Here is a 20,676-nt window from a genome sequence, read left to right as displayed (position 1 = left end):
TGTTAGTCATGAAATTTCAAGATCCGAAATTCTGGGCCCTTATTCACAGCAAGCAATTATACAAATATTATTGCCTAACTATAAACATTAAAGGACATTTTATAAAATGAAAGGCATTTGCCTGATAAGCACTTTTATCACCTTAAGTCAAGACCTCAAATTTCCAATGGGCATGTTTACCAAAGTGAACTGGATATAACATTTGGAAAAGAAATGATCTACATTAGAAATTACAAATTGTTTCTTTTAGTGAAATTAATATCACGATCAGATCTATTATACTAAAAATCCTCTTTTAAATAGGAGGTCGGCCAAAAACAGGTCCTTAATATTTGGAATTTTATATTCATTAGCCATAAGTATTCTTCTAATATTATAAAAAATAGTCCTGCCTGGTCTCTCTGGTGTAGCGAACATCCCAACCTTTTCCAGTACAAGTTTCTTTTTATATATTTTTAATCATTTATCGTCTCCAAGGAGGGCCTCCTAAAATGTAAATTGTGTAAAAAGATTAGATTATTAAATAGGAAATAAGGTTGTGACTGCGTGAATGAACCAAAAAACTGGAATCACTTTTTATTTTGTTTCGTGCAATATTATCAAGATCTGACATCTCTGAGGATTAACAGGGAGCAGAGTCTGTTCTGAATGTTGTGTAGGTTTTATAGTCAGACGAAGGCAGCAGAATCAGAATTAAGGAGCTGTTCTACTGTGTGCTGTGGTTGGCTTTCTGCACAGACTTTTTGGTTGGTGCGTAGTTTATTTTAGGTTTTGAATTTACTTTTTTACTTGCCAAAATTTATTCTGTTAAAATAGATTCCAAAAACCATTGCAAAATGGTGTATTATAGGTCAATCTGACTCAAGTATTTAAAATTGAGTATTTATTATGATTAGTAGCATTTGATTATCTTCATAGACACTGATTAAGATTAATAGGAGCAGACTTAGAAAGAAATGTAATCCTCCTTTTATACACTTTCAATATGTGCACATAAGTATTCCGTGGATCATTTTTTTTAATAATACAAAAAAAAGGAAAAAAAAGCTTTAAAAAGGCACTGTTTATACTTTTTGGGGAAGAGAAAATAACTATCATATTTATAAATGTTTACTGATGAAATATTATGTGAATTGTGTGCTGTAGAAAATATGTGGTAGCTGTATATTCCACTTGATAGCATCAAAGTGTGCTTGTGGGGATGGGGATTAAAACCAGAAAAAAAACAATCAACAGGACTTTTAATTACCTTTTCAAATGATTTCTGACAAATTGACTCCACATTTAGGATGATCCCTTCCATCTCTTCCTGATAATGTAATTCTATTTGCTGAATTATTTTAACTTTTAAACATATGCCTGGACTTCCAGCAGTTTTTTTCAAAATCCGTGTCATTCCCTAAAGCTTCCATTCATCCCAAAACTCAGTGGTTTTTGAGAGCAGCTTAGCTGATTTATCTTGCTCACACTTTCACTTTCCACTTTTTTTTTTTTTACACAACACGTCCATGCTTGCTTTCGAAAACAATGCATCAATACCCCCATGTCGCATCAGTTTTTGAGGCATGGCGCTCAGAGTTAAAGAGTCCTTGTCGTCTTTCCTGATTAACTTTTCATGTTTTGACAATTGCCAGTACTGTAAAACTGACAATATTGAATTATCCGCTCTTTATGCCACTCCTGCAGGAAAGGAGGATTGTGTAGTGGTAGAAGAGGAAACACTCCAGTTAGACATTCAAGATAACGCCAATATTAACTTGAATTATGCACAGAACTTTCCTCTATTGGCAACAGAGTGGTCCACCTCTGTGTCTACTTATGCAGACAAGGCACCCTCGCCTAATGTTTGTGACCATACCAGAGTATGGCCTTGGAAGGAATAGACAGATGGTTATGTAGATGAAGTAGATTTCCATTCCTCTCCAGATCTTTTGTTTTCAAACTTCCCTTTCAATGGGTATGAGTCCCCATTGAAGTGGTGTCTCAAAGACCCAGTGAGCTGATTCTAGTCCTTTGTGAGTGATGCATAACAGTGATTCAAACAATTGGGAAAATCCATTATGTGTTGCTGGAAGTCCACTCAAGGGCAATGCAATATGAAGTACATCTCGCCTATCCGCTCAAATGTTAATTCGGTTACGAGTTCAACCCACTGATGAAAACCACCTCTTATATCCTTAATCCTTTCCCATACATAATCATTATATCTGTATAATATAAAATTACACTCCTGTGTTGTAACAAATCAAGCAAGCAAAGTTTATCTCTCTAACATCACCAGAAGGGAAAGCATCCTAGTGTGAGCTGTAATTTGTCAAATTTAACAAATCTAATTGACCTGTTCAGAAACATTGCAAATATCAAAGGCCACAAAAATGACAAAGAAAGGTAACTAAAATTTCTGTTGTACTCTTGTTTATCCGTTTCTCATGATGGGACAAATTAGTTTTATTGGGAACAGATTTGTACAGAAATTCATCACTCTTGTTAATATAGTTAATCTAATATAATGTCTACTAGGGTCTGTGATATCATTCTTCCCTTACTGACATTCCATTGACATCTTCAAGCTATTTTAAAAAGCTTACTGTATATGTATTTCCTATAAATATGTTGAGATTAGTGTTTGCTTTAAACACTTCCTAGCTAAGCACTTTGATAAACTAGAGTCACATCTGTTTGTTGTAAAATGTTCCAAGGAAACCACAATGAAAGGGGAATACAAAATACCACATTAATTACATGCAATCTGCAATTTTAAAAATGTATTTATTTGACCTTAGTAGCTAAAATCCCCTTCTAGGGCAACATCGATGTGGTCTTTCAAATGTAAATCTACAATGTAAATTCTCAGACTCAGAATCAGAATTTATTGTCATGAACAAGTCATGAAATTTGTTGTTTTGCGGCAGAATCACAGAGCGAACATTTCTAGAAACCACCGTACAAAATAAATAAATAATGGTGCACGAAAACAACAAAGTAAAGCAGTGTCTGTGGTTCATTGTTCATGCAGGAATCTGATGGCAGAGGGAAAGCATTCTGTTTACAAGCCTCGAGTTATTATGTCCTGGTTTTAGTTACATTATTAAAAAGTAAAATACAACAACTCTGTATGTGGAGGACAATGTGCTGAAACAATGTCTGTTCATGTTTAGGTCGAGGGGTCAAATAAATCCCATGCAGATTTGGTAGTGGGAACAGTATAAAGAGATTCTTTAGTCCTTTGGTGGCAGGGAGGTATAGTGAGGTTCCATTTAAATTCAGATTCAGATAATTTTGCTGTTTGGAACCTAAATGGCCATGCATTCCGTCAATGTCAAACCAGATTTTGACTCAACGAGTTCTGAAAAGTTATCTCTCTAAGAAAATATTAAGGGGCTTGATTAGAGATGCAATACTTGTGGATCTCTATTCTTGTAACCTGTAACGATGGAACTTAAAACTGTTCATGAGGCCATTAGGGTGCAAATGGTTAACTGTAATTTCTTTGTTGCAATACTCCTATCACTTCCTTGGGAAAAAAAATACACAAAGTAAGTCTATATATACATCACCGAACTTGAAAGAGGATGAATTATTAATGATTTCATGTTACATTGGGGATATATTGCTATTCCAATCTAATAAAGATCTATTGTCTGAAATATTTATCACAACTGTCACCAAGCCAAATTGTGCAAGTTCTTTCCTTAATCTTATATTCTAGTGACTCTGGCATGACACAGGTGCACTGTACTCATTGAAGGGCTCAGAAGCTGAAATCTCCGGATTCTGGGAATACAGAACCTTGTGCCACACCTAAAGCAAACAAGATGTGGAACGTACGCAAGTACTGCCATATGGAAAAGAATTGTACGTTGTATACCATGTGTACGCTCAAACTCCTTTTTATAACTCCACTTGTAAATAGTCCTTCTGCTGCCACCCTTGTGCAATAGATAATAACACACCTTGACCTTCCTTCCTATTGAAATGAACGTGAATGCCTCTGGGACAGTAACAGTGTTATTGCCCAGTCAAATGCATTTTTGTTATGCATTGATTTGTTCATGTTGTCTTCAATGGGATAAGAAGTGACAGCTCTCAACAAAATAGTGGCAAAGAGTTGAGCAAAAATTAAACCTAAAAGTTTAAGAAAACAAATAAAATTCTCCTTTTAGGACTTTCACTGTCCTCAAATGGAATCAGGTGGTGTTGTAAAAGATTTTAAAACAGCCTGATGTTTCAGGACTTAGAGGCGTTTTTTTCTTCCCTGTCCCCTTCTTTTGCCTAAGCCTTCGCTCTGTGGTCTCCAAGCGAATTCGTAACTATCCAACTGACCTACCATTGGCACTGTTTCGTGCCTTAGCCTGGATAGCTTATTTCGCCACTGAGTTAGTGACTCCTAGCTTCAGTTCTAGAGCCCTTCCTGGCTCGCACTTGGATTTCTAGTGTCCTCTAGGCCTGAGGAACCCTAGCTTTGCCTGGCCTTTAGCTGAACAGTCAATTATCTGCATTACATCATCATTTTTCCAAGACTTGCAGTCTGCAGTTCCATCTGTCTCAGAGACTATTTTGCTTAATTCTAAAGATAATTTTGCTCAACCCTTATCCCCTCAGTCCCCTCTCAGTCCTGGAACTGCATGTTGTTTAATATCCTGTTCGTACCTCATGTGCTTTTAACTGTCTATATGCTGTTGTTCCATAATTTCTTGCTCTCTGCTGCTGCTCTGGTAGATACCTGCTGATTAGAGAGCTGTAGTTTAGATCTCTGCCTTCCTTTTTCTGTCATTCTGTAAGCTTCTAACGTGATTCAATTAACAATATCCTTAATAAAGGTTGTTTCTTTCTTCAACAACAGCAATTGTTCTGAATATTATTTTGACGCAGCACCGCAATATTAGAAATTGTGATAGGCCATGAAATTCAATATCAATGTATTTGGAGTAACATGCAAGATATAATTATTACATGAATCTCCTGTCACTATATATGCCAAAGGTTAATGACTTAACAATACACAACATGGAAAACATGGAGAACATTTAGCTGTTGACATATTTGTTGAGAAGAAATAAGATGAAAATTTGCTTATCATTTCTGCACACATTTTGGAGATGGAAGACAACTACGTTGCCTCCAAAAAACGAGGTAAACAGGTTAAGAAGAAACAGGAAGGGGGGGCCAGGGTCGTTGTTATAAATGTTGGTTGATTATTACAATTATGTAGCCATTCCATTCATCATATTTTTTTTACTCTGCAGTTTAGGCTACTTCTCTAAGCTGAGAAACCTTCTTGAAGGTATGTTATTTATTAATTGTAAGACAATCTGATGGTATGTTCTGGAACATTATTATGATCATCATACAGCATGTGAATATATTTTAGTGGATTGCAGCGATTACATTGGGAACAGTTTTTCTTGAGAAGGTTTGCTCCCTGCAAAAAAAAATGGGGATTACGATAGAAACTTCAAGCTGAACACAAAAATAACTCCATATTTGCTGCATCACGTAGGAAGTTGGAGAAACATGAAATTAACTTTTATTTTCATTTGTACTCAACACCTGATGCCTCTCGTGTTCAACATTAGTTGGCCAGCATTGATGGATTCCAATTGCCCTGATACCACTTTTCCATGGTTGCAATGTTCTGGGGAAAAACTTCCACTGTGTTTGTCACTGACGGCACCAAGATCAGCAGGGAAGATGTCCCAGTGCGAATGCAGAAAATGAATTTTCAATGGCATGTTTGCACTTCGAGGTTTTGTATGTTTTTTTTTTATTTTTCACACTATGAACCATACTGATCAAAATACACACAAACATTTCCCTCTTGAATATACACACTGTCATTTTCTCCCCTTCCCTCCCTCCTTCACCCCCCCTCCCCACTCACTCAACGTTCAACCTATATGATACATTAAACTCATTAAACAATGTCATCTCACAATGAAAATAATGAATTTTGTATGTTTGAAGTTGACTTTAAAAAATGGCAAGGAGTGACATGTCTAAGAAACAGTACGTGATCAGAAAACTCACAAAATCCATAAAATGTACCCAAAAGTAGTCAGGAAGCAAAATCTTCGTTATCTGATGTTATTTAAGACATTATAGGAAGTTAGACAGGGTGGAATGTCCTGCTGCTGAAGGAAACATTTATTATCCATCTATGAAAGAAACTATAAAGCACATCGATCCTCCATTCTCTCTTCCAGTAGTTCATCAAAATTTTATTCCTATTTTCTCTCCCTCCTGGTTCCTTTCCCCTTCCACCACTCCTCCCCCCTTCCCTCTCTATTCACCCAGCCATCCCTCCTCCCCTTGCTTGATGCTGTTTCCCCCTATCACCCCTTGCCTTTGTGACCACAACTCTTTTGTTTTGGACGCCTGCCGATATTTTTCCATACCTTGATGAAGTGCTCAAGCCTGAAACATTGGTGATGTATTGTTACCTTTGCTACACTGTTTGACCTACTGTGTTTCTCCAGTATTGTGTTTTTACTTCAACCACAGTGCCTACAGAGTTTAATGTTTTACTTCGATACCTGCAGAGACTGTGTCATTTGACATTACCGAAGCAACAGCTGCAAATAAGATGTAACATAAGGAAAACATTGATTTCCTAAAATTTAACTTGATTTAATTCATCATTAAGGATTAGTTACACTATTTTTGAAATTGCTGGGCAAAGGATTACGTTGGCAAACAAATTATTTGAATGATTCTGCCGATCCAAACATCCTAATATTCTGGTCAGAACTAATGGTTAGAGTTTCTAACTATATGGCACAAAGCAAAGGAGCAGCATTTCATATCTCAGAGTAAAGCAAAATCGATCATCATGTGAGAACCTTGTGAAAATCATCTGATACCTTGATGAAGGGCTCAGGCCTGAAACGCTGTCGGATCTGCTGAGCTCCCCCAGCATTTTTGTGTTTTTACAACAACCACAGCATCCGCAGACTTCTGTGTTTCACTCGACTGTCACGTGAAAACCCTTTTCTGTTGCAATGATGGGTTCTGCTTCACTCATCTGCAGTGTTTTGTACATTTGGAGAGTATTTAAACGCAATTCATGAAAGCCCCATCTGCTCTCAGGTTGATGTGAAAAATCACAAGACACTAATTTAGTGAAGAGCCGGGAAATTATTCCTGCTGTGCTGAGCAACAGCATCTCGCTAAAGCAGGTGATCGACTCTTTATGTGAGTTTGCTGTGAGCAGCACAGAAATTGCAGTTCAGCAAGGACATCAGTGCACAGAAAGGGGCATGAAGATATGAAACCCTCTATTTTGAGGACCAGATCCAGAGTAATTAGGTGGTTCAAAATTAAAACATTATTTGGGAACGAATCAATTTCTACTGCATATATTGTGTAGATCTGTTCAGCAAAAAGTAATTTTGAGAATTGGCTCCAAGTGGATAATGTATGTGCGTCCAGGGTGGCACTTCTCTGCAAGGGTTTGCATCCTCCCAACCCTGGTGCTTTGCTCAGAGGTTTCTCAGGACAATGTACTGCACCCAAACATCTTCACCTCTTAAACCGTGACATTCCTTCCATCAGAACACCAGTTATCCAGTGATCATTCACAATTCCCCACCAAGTGAAGCAGCCTCTCTCTCTGTATGCCTCGAGACCTTTCCAACAATCTGGCACTGGTTCATAAGTATCATTCACACCAGTTATGTACCTACTCTTCACATTCAATGATATAAGCAGTCCTGACTCCCCCCACCCCCCGCCATCAACGAACTGGAGGACATCTTTTTCCAGAAACTCTGCAGAACCAGCCAGGTAATTTACTGTGATGATGAGGTCATTGACCTACTGGCAGGTACAGTGTCTTTCCATCAACCACAATAAAAGAAAGTGATCCAGGACAACATAGCTTTCTTGATTGAGCACCAATCCACTATCCTAAACAGTCATTCCCGTCACCTCTCGAGCACCATGGCTGCAGTGTTGCCATGTTCACATACACTGTCATTACCTCTTAGACTTCTCCCAAACTTATGGCCTTTACCATCAGGAAGGACAAGGGCAGCAACTACATTGGAGCATCTACCATTTACAGTTTCCCCTCCAAGTCTCACTCCTTCATAACTTGGAAATTCACCCTTTCTTCAACATCATTGGATGTAAATCCTGGAACTCCCTGCCTATCAACACTGGGGAAATCTTCATCAGAAGGTAGCAATTGGGCAGCACCTTCTCAAAGACAATTAGTGAAGGACAATCAATGAACACCTTGTTAGCGATGCCTGCAACTGAAACATAGTTCGCTGTCTGGATTAACTTTGCAAAAACAATTCACATCCCCTTTAAGAGGTGCGCAGTATCTTTTCAAAAAAATCAAGATGTATGCAACTGAAATGCAAGGCTGTACACACAAGCTGCTTATTGGACCTTTGTGTAATTTCCATAAAATTAACGCAATGCAATCTGTGTCACCAGAGAAAATAGATCTGCTGGCTGCAAATATAAGCCATTCAAAACAACAAAATCACCAAGTGAGTGTACAATGTCCAGAACCATGAACAAATTCTCTTTCGTGGCAGATTGAAAGTGAAAGTGATAATACTAACATGAACACCAGCAGTTCCCCTCCCAAAGTAGTGAGTGAGAGGGAATGATCAGTGATATCAGCTCAGAGAGATACCAGGAAGAGGTCAGTACCAGAGCAGAAAAAAGGATTGAGAGGGCAAGGGCACAGCCCTGGACAAAATGAGCCTGATGTGGTCACGGATGGAGCTGGAATATAATCACATAGAAAAATCGGAGGAGCAGGTCGGAAACCCTTCAAATCTACCCCGCCATTTCACAATATTGTGGCTAAATTTCCTGAAAGTCTCTTTTCCTCCCACTTGACCATATATTTTGGGATTGTCTTGACTTCCAAAATCTATTTGTCTTAGCCCCGGATATATTCACCTGATGCATTTCCATTGCTTTTTATCATCGAGATAGGAGAAATACCAGAGAGCATTGAGCTTGTCGGGGGGAAATTGTGGACACTTATGGCTGACGAGTGAAGAGAAGGGAGGGAAGTGACAGCTGACCCAGTCATATCATTCTGAGAGGCAAAGAGGTCCTTGAGTTTTTTCTAGATGTTGTTTGTTCGGTTATGCTAATACTTGTTTGCTCTGGTAAGCGTATATGGTACGTGTCAATATGCGAGCTTCTGTCAATGTGAAAAACATGCTCTCTGTAATTGCCATCTTACACCATAAAGGGCACTCATGGTATTCAAAAAACAGGTATTAACAGACCCAATTCTTCTCTGTTCTCACTAGAAAAGTACAATTCAAAAGAAATACTTATGAGCTCTTCTCTAACAGTCGGAGAAAATCTCCATGGCTGCATGAAACCACTTATCCAAAAGTTGCATTAATAAACAATGCTTATTCATATAATACCATCTGTAATTGCAAGGATATTCAGTACTCAACATTATTTTCACTCCAGTACTGCTTGTTTAATCCATAAATGCAGTGTCGGTAATAACCGTAAATGCAATTATTTCCTTATAATTAATTGTTTATTATTCATTAATTTCTCGAACAATATAACATCACAATTGATAGCCTTTAAGAGACCTTATACATCAATTTTATATAGATCCTGCTTGATAATCATTATAGACCCCCATCGTTGACAAGAAAGGCTGGAAATTATGACTGGCTCTATACATGTAATTAATTAAAGGTCTTCAATCTATCGCACATCCATTGTACCATACCTCCAAAATATTATCTATCTCTTAAATCAAAAAAAGACGTCAGGTTCAAGTAATGGCACAACTGTTAAGCATAGAATATAGAACAGCATCGCACAGGAACAGGTCTTTGGGCCCACTCTATCTGCATTGACCATGATGCCAATATAATTAATGATCCTTGGTCTGCATACCTCAGTTCTTTGAATTTTCATGTGCCTACCTAAATCCAAGTAGTTATCTTGTCTGCTTCTGCCATCTCCCTGAAAGCAAAGCTTCAGGCACCTACCAATCTCTGTTTAAAACAAAAGCTTCCCCTCTCACTTTAAACCTATAGAACAGAGGTGGCCGTCTACAGCTTATTTATCCGGCTCAGTACATAACTGCCCCCCTCAGTATGAGGCTCCCCACTCTATGCGCTGTTCCCCCACTCTGTGCATGGTTAGATGCGAGCTCCACCTCAGTGCGCGACTCCCCTGCTCTCTGCGTTTGAGACTCTCGCTCTCTGTGTGTGGCTCCCCTGCCCTCTGGACTGGAGACCTCCCTCTGCACAAGGCTCCCCTCCACCCTCTGTGCGAGACCCCGCCCCCTTTCCTCGTGATATTCTCCCCCTCCCAAGGTGTCTTCTCCTCCCATGGTTATATTCCCCCCTCTCACTGACATTATCCTACTGTCTGTGAGAACCTTCTCCTCTGCATGAGACCCCTCTTCTGTGAGAGACCTCTGTCTGTGAGAATCTACCTCTTTCTCTTTCTCTCTGCAACATCACCTCTTTCTGTAATGCTCTTTCAACTTTTCTATGGGTGGTACTCTTTCTCTCTCTTTTGCTCTCTCTGTTTCTGTGTGTGAGACTTTCTGTGTGTGTATATGTCACCATCTCTCTGTGTGACTTTTTGTCATTCTGCAATTATCTGCCTCTCTGTGTTGGATGTTCCCTCTCAGTTCCACTCGCTGGGTTGAACTGCCCCCCATCTGTGTGTGTAAGTCCTTTGATGTGTGTGACTCATCCTCTCTGTGACACACCCCCTCTCTCTGAATGAGAGGTCCCTCTCTTTGTGTGACATTCCCCCTCTCCTCCGACTCACTTTCAACAAGCTCCTCCTCCTCCGACTCACTTTCAGCAAGCTCCTCCTCCTCCGACTCACTTTCAGCAAGCTCCGCCTCCTCTGACTCGCTTTCAGCAAGCTCCGCCTCCTCTGACTCGCTTTCAGCAAGCTCCGCCTCCTCTGACTCGCTTTCAGCAAGCTCCGCCACCTCTGGCTCGTTTTCAGCAAGCTCCTCCTCCTCTGACTCACAGCCCGACTCCCTCCAAGCTCCTCCTCCAACTCCCAGCCGAACCAAGTAGGCCCAAGCCCTGGTAAGCCCCCGACTTAAATAGCTTACCTTCTCCTCACTTTCAGCAAGCTCCTCCTCCTCCGACTCCCAGCTGAACCAAGTAGCCGAGCATCATAATCCCATTCTCCTGCTTCTCCCCATATCCCTTCCTGATCAAGAATGTATCTACCTCTGCCTTAAATATCTCCAATGACTTGGCCTCCACAGCCATCTGCATCAGCAAATTCCACAAATTCACCACCCTCTGAGTAAAGAATTCATCCTCCTGTTCTTTTGTATCCTGAGGCCATGGCATCTGGTCCCAGACTTTCCCCTTCGCTCCCCTCCCCCGCTCAACATTGGGAAAAATCCTCTCCAAATCGACTCTTTCCAGGTCTTTCAGTATTTGATAGGTTTCACTAAGATCTCCCCTCCTCCACCACCCTATTCTTCTAAACTCCAGTGAGTACATTCCCAGAGCTTTCAAACGCTCCTCATATGAAATCCCTTTCAATCCAGGGGTCGTCCTTGTAAACGTTCTCCGGACCCTCTTCAATGCCAACACATCCTTCCTTAAAAATGGAGCCCTAAACGGCTCACAATATTCCAAGTGTGGTCTAACCCAGCCATTCTCAATGTGACCCACCAGTGGGTGGGGTGAGGTCACAGCCCATTTCAGGGAGACCTCAGATGGAAATCATAATTCTTTTATATGTTGTTGGTAGAAGGGAAGAATGGAGGAACTAAATGTGACTGCTTCACAGGGAAGCAAGTCTGTAAACTCTGAACAGAGTCCTAATAGGACCGTAACCAAAAAATGGTTGACAATGGCTAGTCTTATAAGGCCTCAACATCACATCCCTGCTTTTGTATTCTATCCCTCTTGAAATGAATTCTGGCATTCGATTTGTCTTCCTCAACACTGTCGGAACATGTAAGTTGACCTTCAGTGAGTCTTGCACGAGGACTCCCAAATCCCTCTGCGCCTCTAAGTTCCCCCCCCCCCCCATCTTCTCATTGTTTGCTCCTCATTCCAGCATCTACAGTTTCTTATATTTCTATGAAATGAATATATACGATTATTTTAATGTTTGATGCGTGTGTGTGTGTGTGTGTGTGTATGCAATTGTGTTTTGTGTGTGTGTGTGTGTGTGTGTGTGTGTGTGTGTCCTATTCTCAGTCCACTTTAACCTCACTACAAACAATCTGGCATGTAGCACAGGTTTAGCATCTTGTTTATCCTTATTTGGAACCAAATCATTTTTAAGTCCCAAAAATGAACAAATGGAGATAATAAAGACTGGACTAAAATGCCACAGGCAAATCCTGTTCAAGTGCAGCTGTCGTTCGATGTTCTGTCATAACAATACTTAAAGCTGTTGATGTTCTAGACAGATAAATCCCCCACTGCTCTTTAGGGATGGCAAAACAGAAGTCTCAAATTGAATGACTATAAATATTTGATATTTATTTGAAATTAAGCCAAGATAAAGGCTTGGGTTTTTGTCCCATGCATTTGCCAACCTGAGTCTTCCCTTCTGCATCAGGATCCATAGGAAACATCACAGAAACATCAAACGCAGCACTTACAACTACTAATGAGGAAAGATTGAGTAGCGTGTGAACTACAGTCCAATAAATTTAGAAGGACGAGGAGGAATCTGATAGAAATGTATAATATTATGAAAGGTACAGATGAGATAGAAGCAGGGAGTTTTGTTTCCACTGGCAGGTGAGACAGGATCGCCTAATGACAGAAACACATGGGTTTTTTGTCATGTTGCCATTATTCATTTCAGATTGACTATGCAGTGAAACAGTTATTACTTATTAAGCATGTCTTGAGAAATAACTATTAATTCATTCTTCAGGAATATTGATTCATTGAAACAAAGAATATAGGAGGGGGACTAGCCATTGAGCCTCCCAATTGAGAATGATGCGAATTTTTTCCCCATATCCCTTGATATCTTTAGCCCCAAGAACAATATATTCTTTTAGAATATATTTAATGATTTGCCTTCCACAGAAGAGAATTCCACAAGTTTACCACTCTCTGGGAAAATAATTTTTTCTTCATATCAGCCTTAAAAGTAATATTAATTCTCTTGACATCTAATCATAATTTATCAGAGCGGTAGTTCTTGCGAGACACCAGACAAGTACTAGATTATAATCATGAGAGGTGGGGTGGGAGGCAGAGAGAAAGACAGACACAGACAGACAGACAGAGACAGACAGGCAGAGAGACAGACAGACAGTCAGAGACACAGGCAGATAGTCAGAGAGACAGACAGGCAGGCAGAGAGAGAGAAAACCTTGTTGAATTCAGAAACAATCAGTTTTGTAAGTTGCCCACCATCAATTTCCAGGGAGAAGGGTGGTGGTAGCAGTGGAGACCATGAACAAGGAATTGGGAGAGAATAGGGAGAAGGTGGAATTGTGTAGATTTGATCGTAACGAACTAATATTCGCTTTATTTGCGTTTCTATTTGTTTCCTTCTTCTGTATCGAGGCGTCAACTAATTATATTACGTTTTTACTATTGGCTTCTGACAAATGTCATACGCCTTTGGGAAATGGTTACAGTATTAAACTTGCCAACAATTTCTCTTCTGTTTAAATTAAAATTATGCAATTCAGAATATTTCCTTTTGTTATCTTCTCAGTGATATCTACATAGTCATGATATAAAATAGCAGGAAATAAATGAGTCATTTGAAATATTTTGGAACAGTGGAACCAACAAAAGATGACCAGATCACCAGACAATTTTCCTGCTCAGTTAATGAATGGTTATAAGCCACTATTCCATGATTTCCTCAGCCCTGAGTGAGGGTCTTGAGGTAGAACCAATTGACTCTATAAAATATGTCATTCAAAATTCATATTTCATCATCTTTTAAACTGCACTGTAGTTATTGACACATTTGGAGAGTTTTAATTGTTCTGTGCCTGTCTAAGGAGAATGTATATCAAAATTTTCCCTGTCATGTCAGTTAATATTTTTCTCTAGTTGTTGTGAATTCTCTCATTACTGTAAGATCCCTGGCTCACCCTATGCTTATTTAGGTAGAAAAATGGAATTTTCCACAGCAGTGAACCCGTGCTAGATCAGGGAGGTTATTGTTGTAATTGAAAATGAGTCATCGTTATGCTGCCTTTAAGAACTAATCAAGTCTGTCCTTTCACTAATTCTAAAAATTGCCTTTCCATCTACTGCAGAACCCATGAGCATTAACTATCTTTGAAGTAGTACCCTTTTGGTCAGTGGAGGAGAACACTTCTGGTAATAATTTAATTGTAAACAACACTATAGCTGTCACGTGTTATGGAATAACCTAACGTACATCCTGCCCAGAAAATACTGAATCTTTATGAAATCTTATAAATGTGTAATCGTGCTTTTTAAATAATGGAGGAAAAACCCCCTCCTGAAGCCAGGAGAGTAGATGACAACACCCCCCGCCCCCAATTGGATAGTAGTGGGTCCCTTGATGTGCAAGTCTCTGCCGTGGCTGAAAGTTTCCACCTGCCTTGTGTATTGGGACCTCTGGTTGTCCCTTAGAAGATGAGCTTTTCCCAGCAGAGATGTATACTGAGCAAGCCAGAATGTAAAAGAGACAGACTCACGATCATACTCACCCCTACTGCACACTTGGCTTAGGCATTTGTAGTAAATGCCTTGGGCATTTTAAAGCCATTTCAAATGGACAGCATGAGTCCACTTGCTTAAACAATAAACACTAATTAAGGTTAGAGCAATAAAAACCATGCAATATTAGAGGCCAATAACATAGCTAATTGCAAAAGAATGCAAGGATTACACTGTGAATCAGAATCTTTTTAATAATTGAAATCTTGTGCAAAATGTTACAGTATCACTTAGAAATTAAACATTTCCAAATTCAAATAAAGTGCTAAGTCTCTTTGAAACAAATGCATTTAGTGTCAATTTGTGAGCTAGCCTGAATCATTCCAGAAATTATATTCCACTAACTGAACATTTCCTGTGTGTTCTAAGTTTGTACCTGAATTCTGGTGTCCATGTGGATGAAGGCGCACTACAAGAATAACAAAATCTACAAACTTATTCAACGTGTTCTGAGTATTTTGCGTAGTAAGGCAGCACGGTTAACGCAATACTATTAGAGGGCCAATAACCTGGATCCTCAGCTGGAAGGAGTTCTCCCTGTGACCTACGTGGGCTTCCTCTGGGCACTCCGGTTTCCTCCCACCCTACAAAACGTACAGGGATTGTAGGTTAATTGGGGTCCTGTAACCGTGCTGTATGTCTAAATGTAAAATTTACATTTAATATTAAATAAACAATAAATGGAATCAGTCAAATAGGCTATGGATTTTAATCCTCTGTTTATTTTTTCAGGTCAAACACATACAAAATCAATGTTACGAGCATTTCAAAAACAATTGTATTTTTCATGAGATATACATGTGTTTTGAGAGTCTAATGCAGAAGCAATCCTATGAAAGTGAAACTTGAGTGTTCAGGCAACTCTTGTCCATGCACAGCTTGGTACTTTCCGGCAATTCCATTTCTATGGTGTAAAGCAGTAAGTGCAGAAATTTGCTTCACAATGACAAAATAGATAGATTCTTCATTGTGCCAAGAGTTCTCACCAGCAATGAATTATTTCTTCTGAAATTGTGAACAGTTTAGATTCAGTAGATCCTTTAGCCAATCCACTGTTCAATTACATTTGTAAACCAGTCATGGGAAAACACAGTTCTGTACGATATTGTTATTTTCAGTATGGATGACTTCAATATCCTAATAGATCTGAATCTAACACAGAGCAAATATCAATAGCGTCTTTATCAGTAGTCATGTTTCAAAGCAGAATAGGTAAACATTTAAGTACTAACAGCCCCCTAACTTCCTTCCACATGTGTGTATGACTGCCTGACAGTCTGTTCTCCAAAGGAGTGGACAATTTGAATGAGATCAGTGCTGGAGAACCTCAGCAACATTGATCGGAAGTAAAGAATAGCCAATGTTTCAGGCCTAAGGCCTTCGTCAACATGAGCAAAAAGCGAGCAGGTGCCTGAATAAATAGGTGAGGGGAGCAGAGGAGAGGAGGGAGGAAGGGGCAGGGGAGGTTCACAGGCCAACAGACAAAAGGTCAGAGATAGATATGGGTGGGAGAGTAGGTGATTGGGGCCAGCTCTCTGAATGGAGAGGGAAGGGGTGGGGGCTGGAGGAAAGAAGATATAAGGATAGGGAAAGAGAGAGAGAGAGAGAGAGTGAGAGATGGGAAGTGGAGGTCGATGTTAATGCCATCTGGCCTCTATCTTACCCTATGCCTTTGACTCCTTTCCGCCAGCCCCCCACCCCTTGCCTCTCCTCAGAGAGCTACCCCCCCCCCCCATCACTTCCCAGATTTTTTTTCTGCTCTGCCCTCTCTATGATCTCTTGCTTGTGGGCTTGTACACCTCCCCCTGCCCCTTCCTGCCTCTCCTCCTCCCACCTTTTTTATTCAGACGCCTGCCTGCTTTTTGCTCATACTTTAATGAAGGGCTCAGGCCCAAAATGCTGGCTGTGCACCTTCCTGTAGATGCTGCATGACCTCCTGGGTCTCTCCAGCAATTTTGTGCATTGCACCCCAATTATAGGATCTGCAGACTTGCCTGTTTCATTCCATTCAAGGTATTGGTTGATCAGGTGCTCAAACCCAGGAGGATATGCAGGGGAAAACAGTTTTGAAAATTAGACTTATTTTGAAGACAAATACCTGAGTACAATCCAAGAAGGTAAAACAGAGACAAGAAAATTCTGATGACTTCCTGACTTCCTTGAATCTTCAGATTCAGATTTAAATTTTTCAGAGTACATACAGAGATTCTTTTTCCTGTAGGTGAGGCAGAATTACCACTTATTGGCATTGCGAAAGAAACTGTACTCATCGTACACATGTAAACAAATAAAGAAATGGAAACAAACTGACTGTGCAATGCAGAGAAAAAAAAATGCACTAGAGTCCATAAATGAGTCCCTGACTGAGTTAGTTGTTGAGGAGTCTGAGGCCCCTTTTACATTGAACCTTCAAGACAGCTTTCCTCTGGCTTTTATACGCTCCACCTACCATCGTGAACGCAGAAAAGGTGGATTGGCGGGTCCATTCCAACCCAGGTTTCTTCTGCCAAGGGTGGTAGTATCAGAAGTGGAGTGAAATCGCTCCCCCTCCTATCTAAAAGGTTTACCGCTGAAAGTGGCTCGAAAGGGGGACAGCTGATGACGTCGTCAGCTGGTGACTGAAGAGTGCAAATTTTAAAGTATCCATCTGCAAAAAGGAGATTACGAGGTGCAGAAGATCTGCTTGAGTTCTAAGACTGCTAGAAAAGATCTCCACTAGCGCTCATGCCTGCTGTTCAGTTGCCATTATTGTGCAGAGGGTGCTTTCACTTCATGAATGTTCTACATCACAGTGGAGGGCGGTGGTGCTGCACTACAGACCCCACCCCTTTAGCTGTGGGAAGCCACCTCGCAAATCTCAGAATCTGCCTTTTCAGCTTTTGGCGTAAATGGTAAATCCACCTTTTTTTCACCTTTTATGCACAACGTGAATAGGCTTTTCTTCATAAAAACCTCTAGATGGTGGAGAGGTAGGTCCTGTTCATGAACCCTGTTGCACTGATACCTCTTTCCTGATGGCAGCAGTGAGAACAGAGCGTGTGCTAGCTGATGTGGATCCTTGATGATTGTTGCTTCTCTCCGACTTTCCCTGTAGATGTTCTTAATGGTGGAGAGGGTTTTGCCTGTGATGCCCTGGGCTGTGTCCACTACTTTTTGCAGAGTTTTACACTTGGGGATATTGGCTGCAAGTCAGCAGACTTTCCATCACCCATCTGTAGAAATTCCTGGTGTCATACCAAACCTCCACAAACTCCTGAGGAGGTACAGATGCTGACGTGCTTTCTTCACCATGGCATAAGTATGTTAAGTCCAGGAAAAATCCTCTGATGTAGTGTCTCCCAAGAACTTAAATTTGCTTACGCTCTCCACCTCTGATTCTGCATTCATTAAATTTTGAATGATTGATCATTATGGAGTTGTTGGCCATCGCATATTTATCACAGAAAATAGCTGTTAAGGCTATCAAATTTGGTTTTTTAACACAACATTTGTGTATTTTTTCCATTATGAAGAGTCTCGAATATGTTGACATTGGTCATTCGCACTGGAACCAAAACCTGCAATTTTCCATACCAGTCCACCTTTTTACACAGTGAGCTGGAATTCCACAACAAAAGGCGCAAGACAAGTAACTCAATAGCATTGGCGCCCGTGTCTAATGTCACATATAACATACCTTATTTGATGGCATGTGTGACCCACTTGGCTTTCCCAAAAAATGGCTCAAAAATATTCCCCCGATTTTATATGCCAGATTGAAATTAGCGTGGTAACGGTGAGTAACGTTGACAGTCACTCTGTCGATCCTCACACTGGTCATTGTGTTGACCAAGTGTCAGGACCGTGAGAGACGAGTCTGGAGACTAGGGTTTGCTATCAAACATTACTTTTATTAGTACACAACAATTAATAGTAGAGTCATAGTGAGAGCTAAACTACCCACGCACACAATTTATAAAAGAGCATGGGAAAATTAATACAGTTCAGCAAGATTACCTTTATGGAGTGAGGCGAAGTGACTCGCTCCACGGCTGGAACTACTTCCTGGAAGGATCGGAATCCACATCCAGACTCCACCGTTGCCGCTTTTCTAAAGGTAGGTGAATTGATGTAAAGGCAGAGAATATCTGCCTTTACATTCACTATTTTTTCTTCTGTGATAAGGCCTAAAGAGACACAAAACTCCTTTCCATTTTGGAGTTCTGTAGCTGTGCATCGTTTCTACCTGTGAACCAACATCATTTTCATCAGTGCTGACTTGAATCACTCCGCCGCTTCCCTAAAATTCCACAACTTCTGAGATGTTTAGTAAGCACTGGAACATAATGCTCCTTTATAGTATGTAGCCTTAGTAGCATCAAGGTCTCTCTTCACAGACTGTTTCAAGAACAAAATCAGTTTTTCATTGCATTATTCTTCCTTTCCCACACAGAAAACAAACACTGCTCAGAAAGTAGATTTGACTATTTTCTGGGGCATTGAACCAAGACTGCACTTTGCCGAGTTGCCTCACTTGAAAAAGCTTGTGAATTTGTCCAAAAAGGCGTTTGAAATAACATGTGGGTAGTTTTCACCAACAAGCGGGCACTAAGATGGGATCAATATTGCTCTTGAAGGAGCAGGATCAATCATAAACAGTACATCTGCCAATAATTTCAGATGCAGTAGCCACAGAAGGACCCCTTACAAGAACAAGGGCAGCCAGAATACCAGCAACACAAACAATGGGCACAAATAGAGGCTGGAGAACTCACATCAGGAATGCCCAGATCAATTTTCCAATGAACTCTATTTCTCCCAAAAATGATTGCAGCTAAATTGATTTCCCCCATTTTGTGATTGAAAAACAGACTGAATGAACTCCTAAGCTTACATCAAAGTTGTATACTTCTCAAAATATTACAGTAGAATACAGTGAAACTGTTTAACATAATAATAACGTGTTTGTTGCTAATGTTTATACATTGGTTTTAAAAGCAGGTAAACCAGGCTGCAGCGAAAAGGAGATAGACAAAGGTGACTACATATATTTATTTTTTAGAAACTAAGTATTGATATCTGTGGACCCTGCTGCTAGAATATTGACCATCCTGTAACAATAACTCTTTTCCTGTGGAACTATTTGTTCTCTGATAGGTGATAGATCAGAGAATTATCACAGGAGAGATAAGACGACAGCATGCCTCTTGGTGACACTATTTCTGATGCTTTTGATTTAGCTGATGATGCCTGTCTGGCCATTTCCACAGTATTGCAAAAACAACAAATGCAAATACACTGCGTGCGCGCGTGGTTTGTGTGTGTGTGTGTGTGTGTGTGTGTGTGTGTGTGTGTGTGTGTGTGTGTGTGTGTGTGTGTGTGTGTGTGTGTGTGTGTGTGTGTGTAGTAACCTATGGCCACATCCTCCTTTGGAATGGCCACCTTACTATTCTTGCCATAAAAGATGACTACACCTTCAAAATATGCAATCTGATTAAAAAGCAACATCCTCGCAAGAAAATAGCAGTCTGGTGCAGTATATTAAAAATATATTACCAGTGTGAAATAAATTATCCATAGTTTCTCTTCTGAGGACTAGGCTGACGGTATAAAATGGACCCTGAACAACTTTAGTGCCTGTTAGCTATTAAGACTAGTTAAATTAAATTGGGGAGGTTCTTATCACTTTATATTAGATACAAAATTCTAACAAAAGTGAAATCTCTCGATAAAATATCATGTTTTGGCCCTTGAATTATTTAATAAAATTCGTAGGCATAAGTTGTTTTCAAAATGCCATACTGATGACAAACACCACCAAGCAACATCACGGGGACAAATGGTAACATACCCCTCCATAAATCTTTGTCTGCGAAGCCAAGTCAAAGAAGAAAGAAAAGAAATGTTGGATATTAAAATTATTAAAATATTCATGTTTCATTATCATTAATCCTGTTCATAGTTGCAATCCTGATATATAGATCATACCTCAGTAAATGTGATGGCCTTTACATGGTTATTTATT

General features: G+C 40.0%; 1 protein-coding gene across 10 annotated transcripts in view; it reads left to right on the top strand.

The window, feature by feature from the left end:
- Nucleotides 1-15,302, top strand: part of rbfox3a (RNA binding fox-1 homolog 3a) — a 644,989-nt gene extending 629,687 nt beyond the window's left edge. For 9 of the 10 annotated variants that reach the window (XM_069930251.1, XM_069930255.1, XM_069930254.1 and 6 more), the window contains one exon: nt 3,710-4,816. In XM_069930251.1, coding sequence (XP_069786352.1) covers nt 3,710-3,723 — 14 coding nt within the window. In that variant the 3' untranslated portion in view covers nt 3,724-4,816. Of the gene's footprint in view, nt 1-3,709; nt 4,817-5,246 lie in introns of those variants that run through there. The other variant, XR_011354963.1, reaches the window with a different exon arrangement.
- The last annotated feature ends 5,374 nt before the right edge of the window (nt 15,303-20,676 follow it).

Source organism: Narcine bancroftii, chromosome 3, assembly GCF_036971445.1.
Source record: "Narcine bancroftii isolate sNarBan1 chromosome 3, sNarBan1.hap1, whole genome shotgun sequence".
NCBI lineage: Eukaryota > Metazoa > Chordata > Chondrichthyes > Torpediniformes > Narcinidae > Narcine > Narcine bancroftii.
Note: the sequence above shows the minus strand (reverse complement) of the source record. Positions and strands in the feature narration are given on the sequence as shown.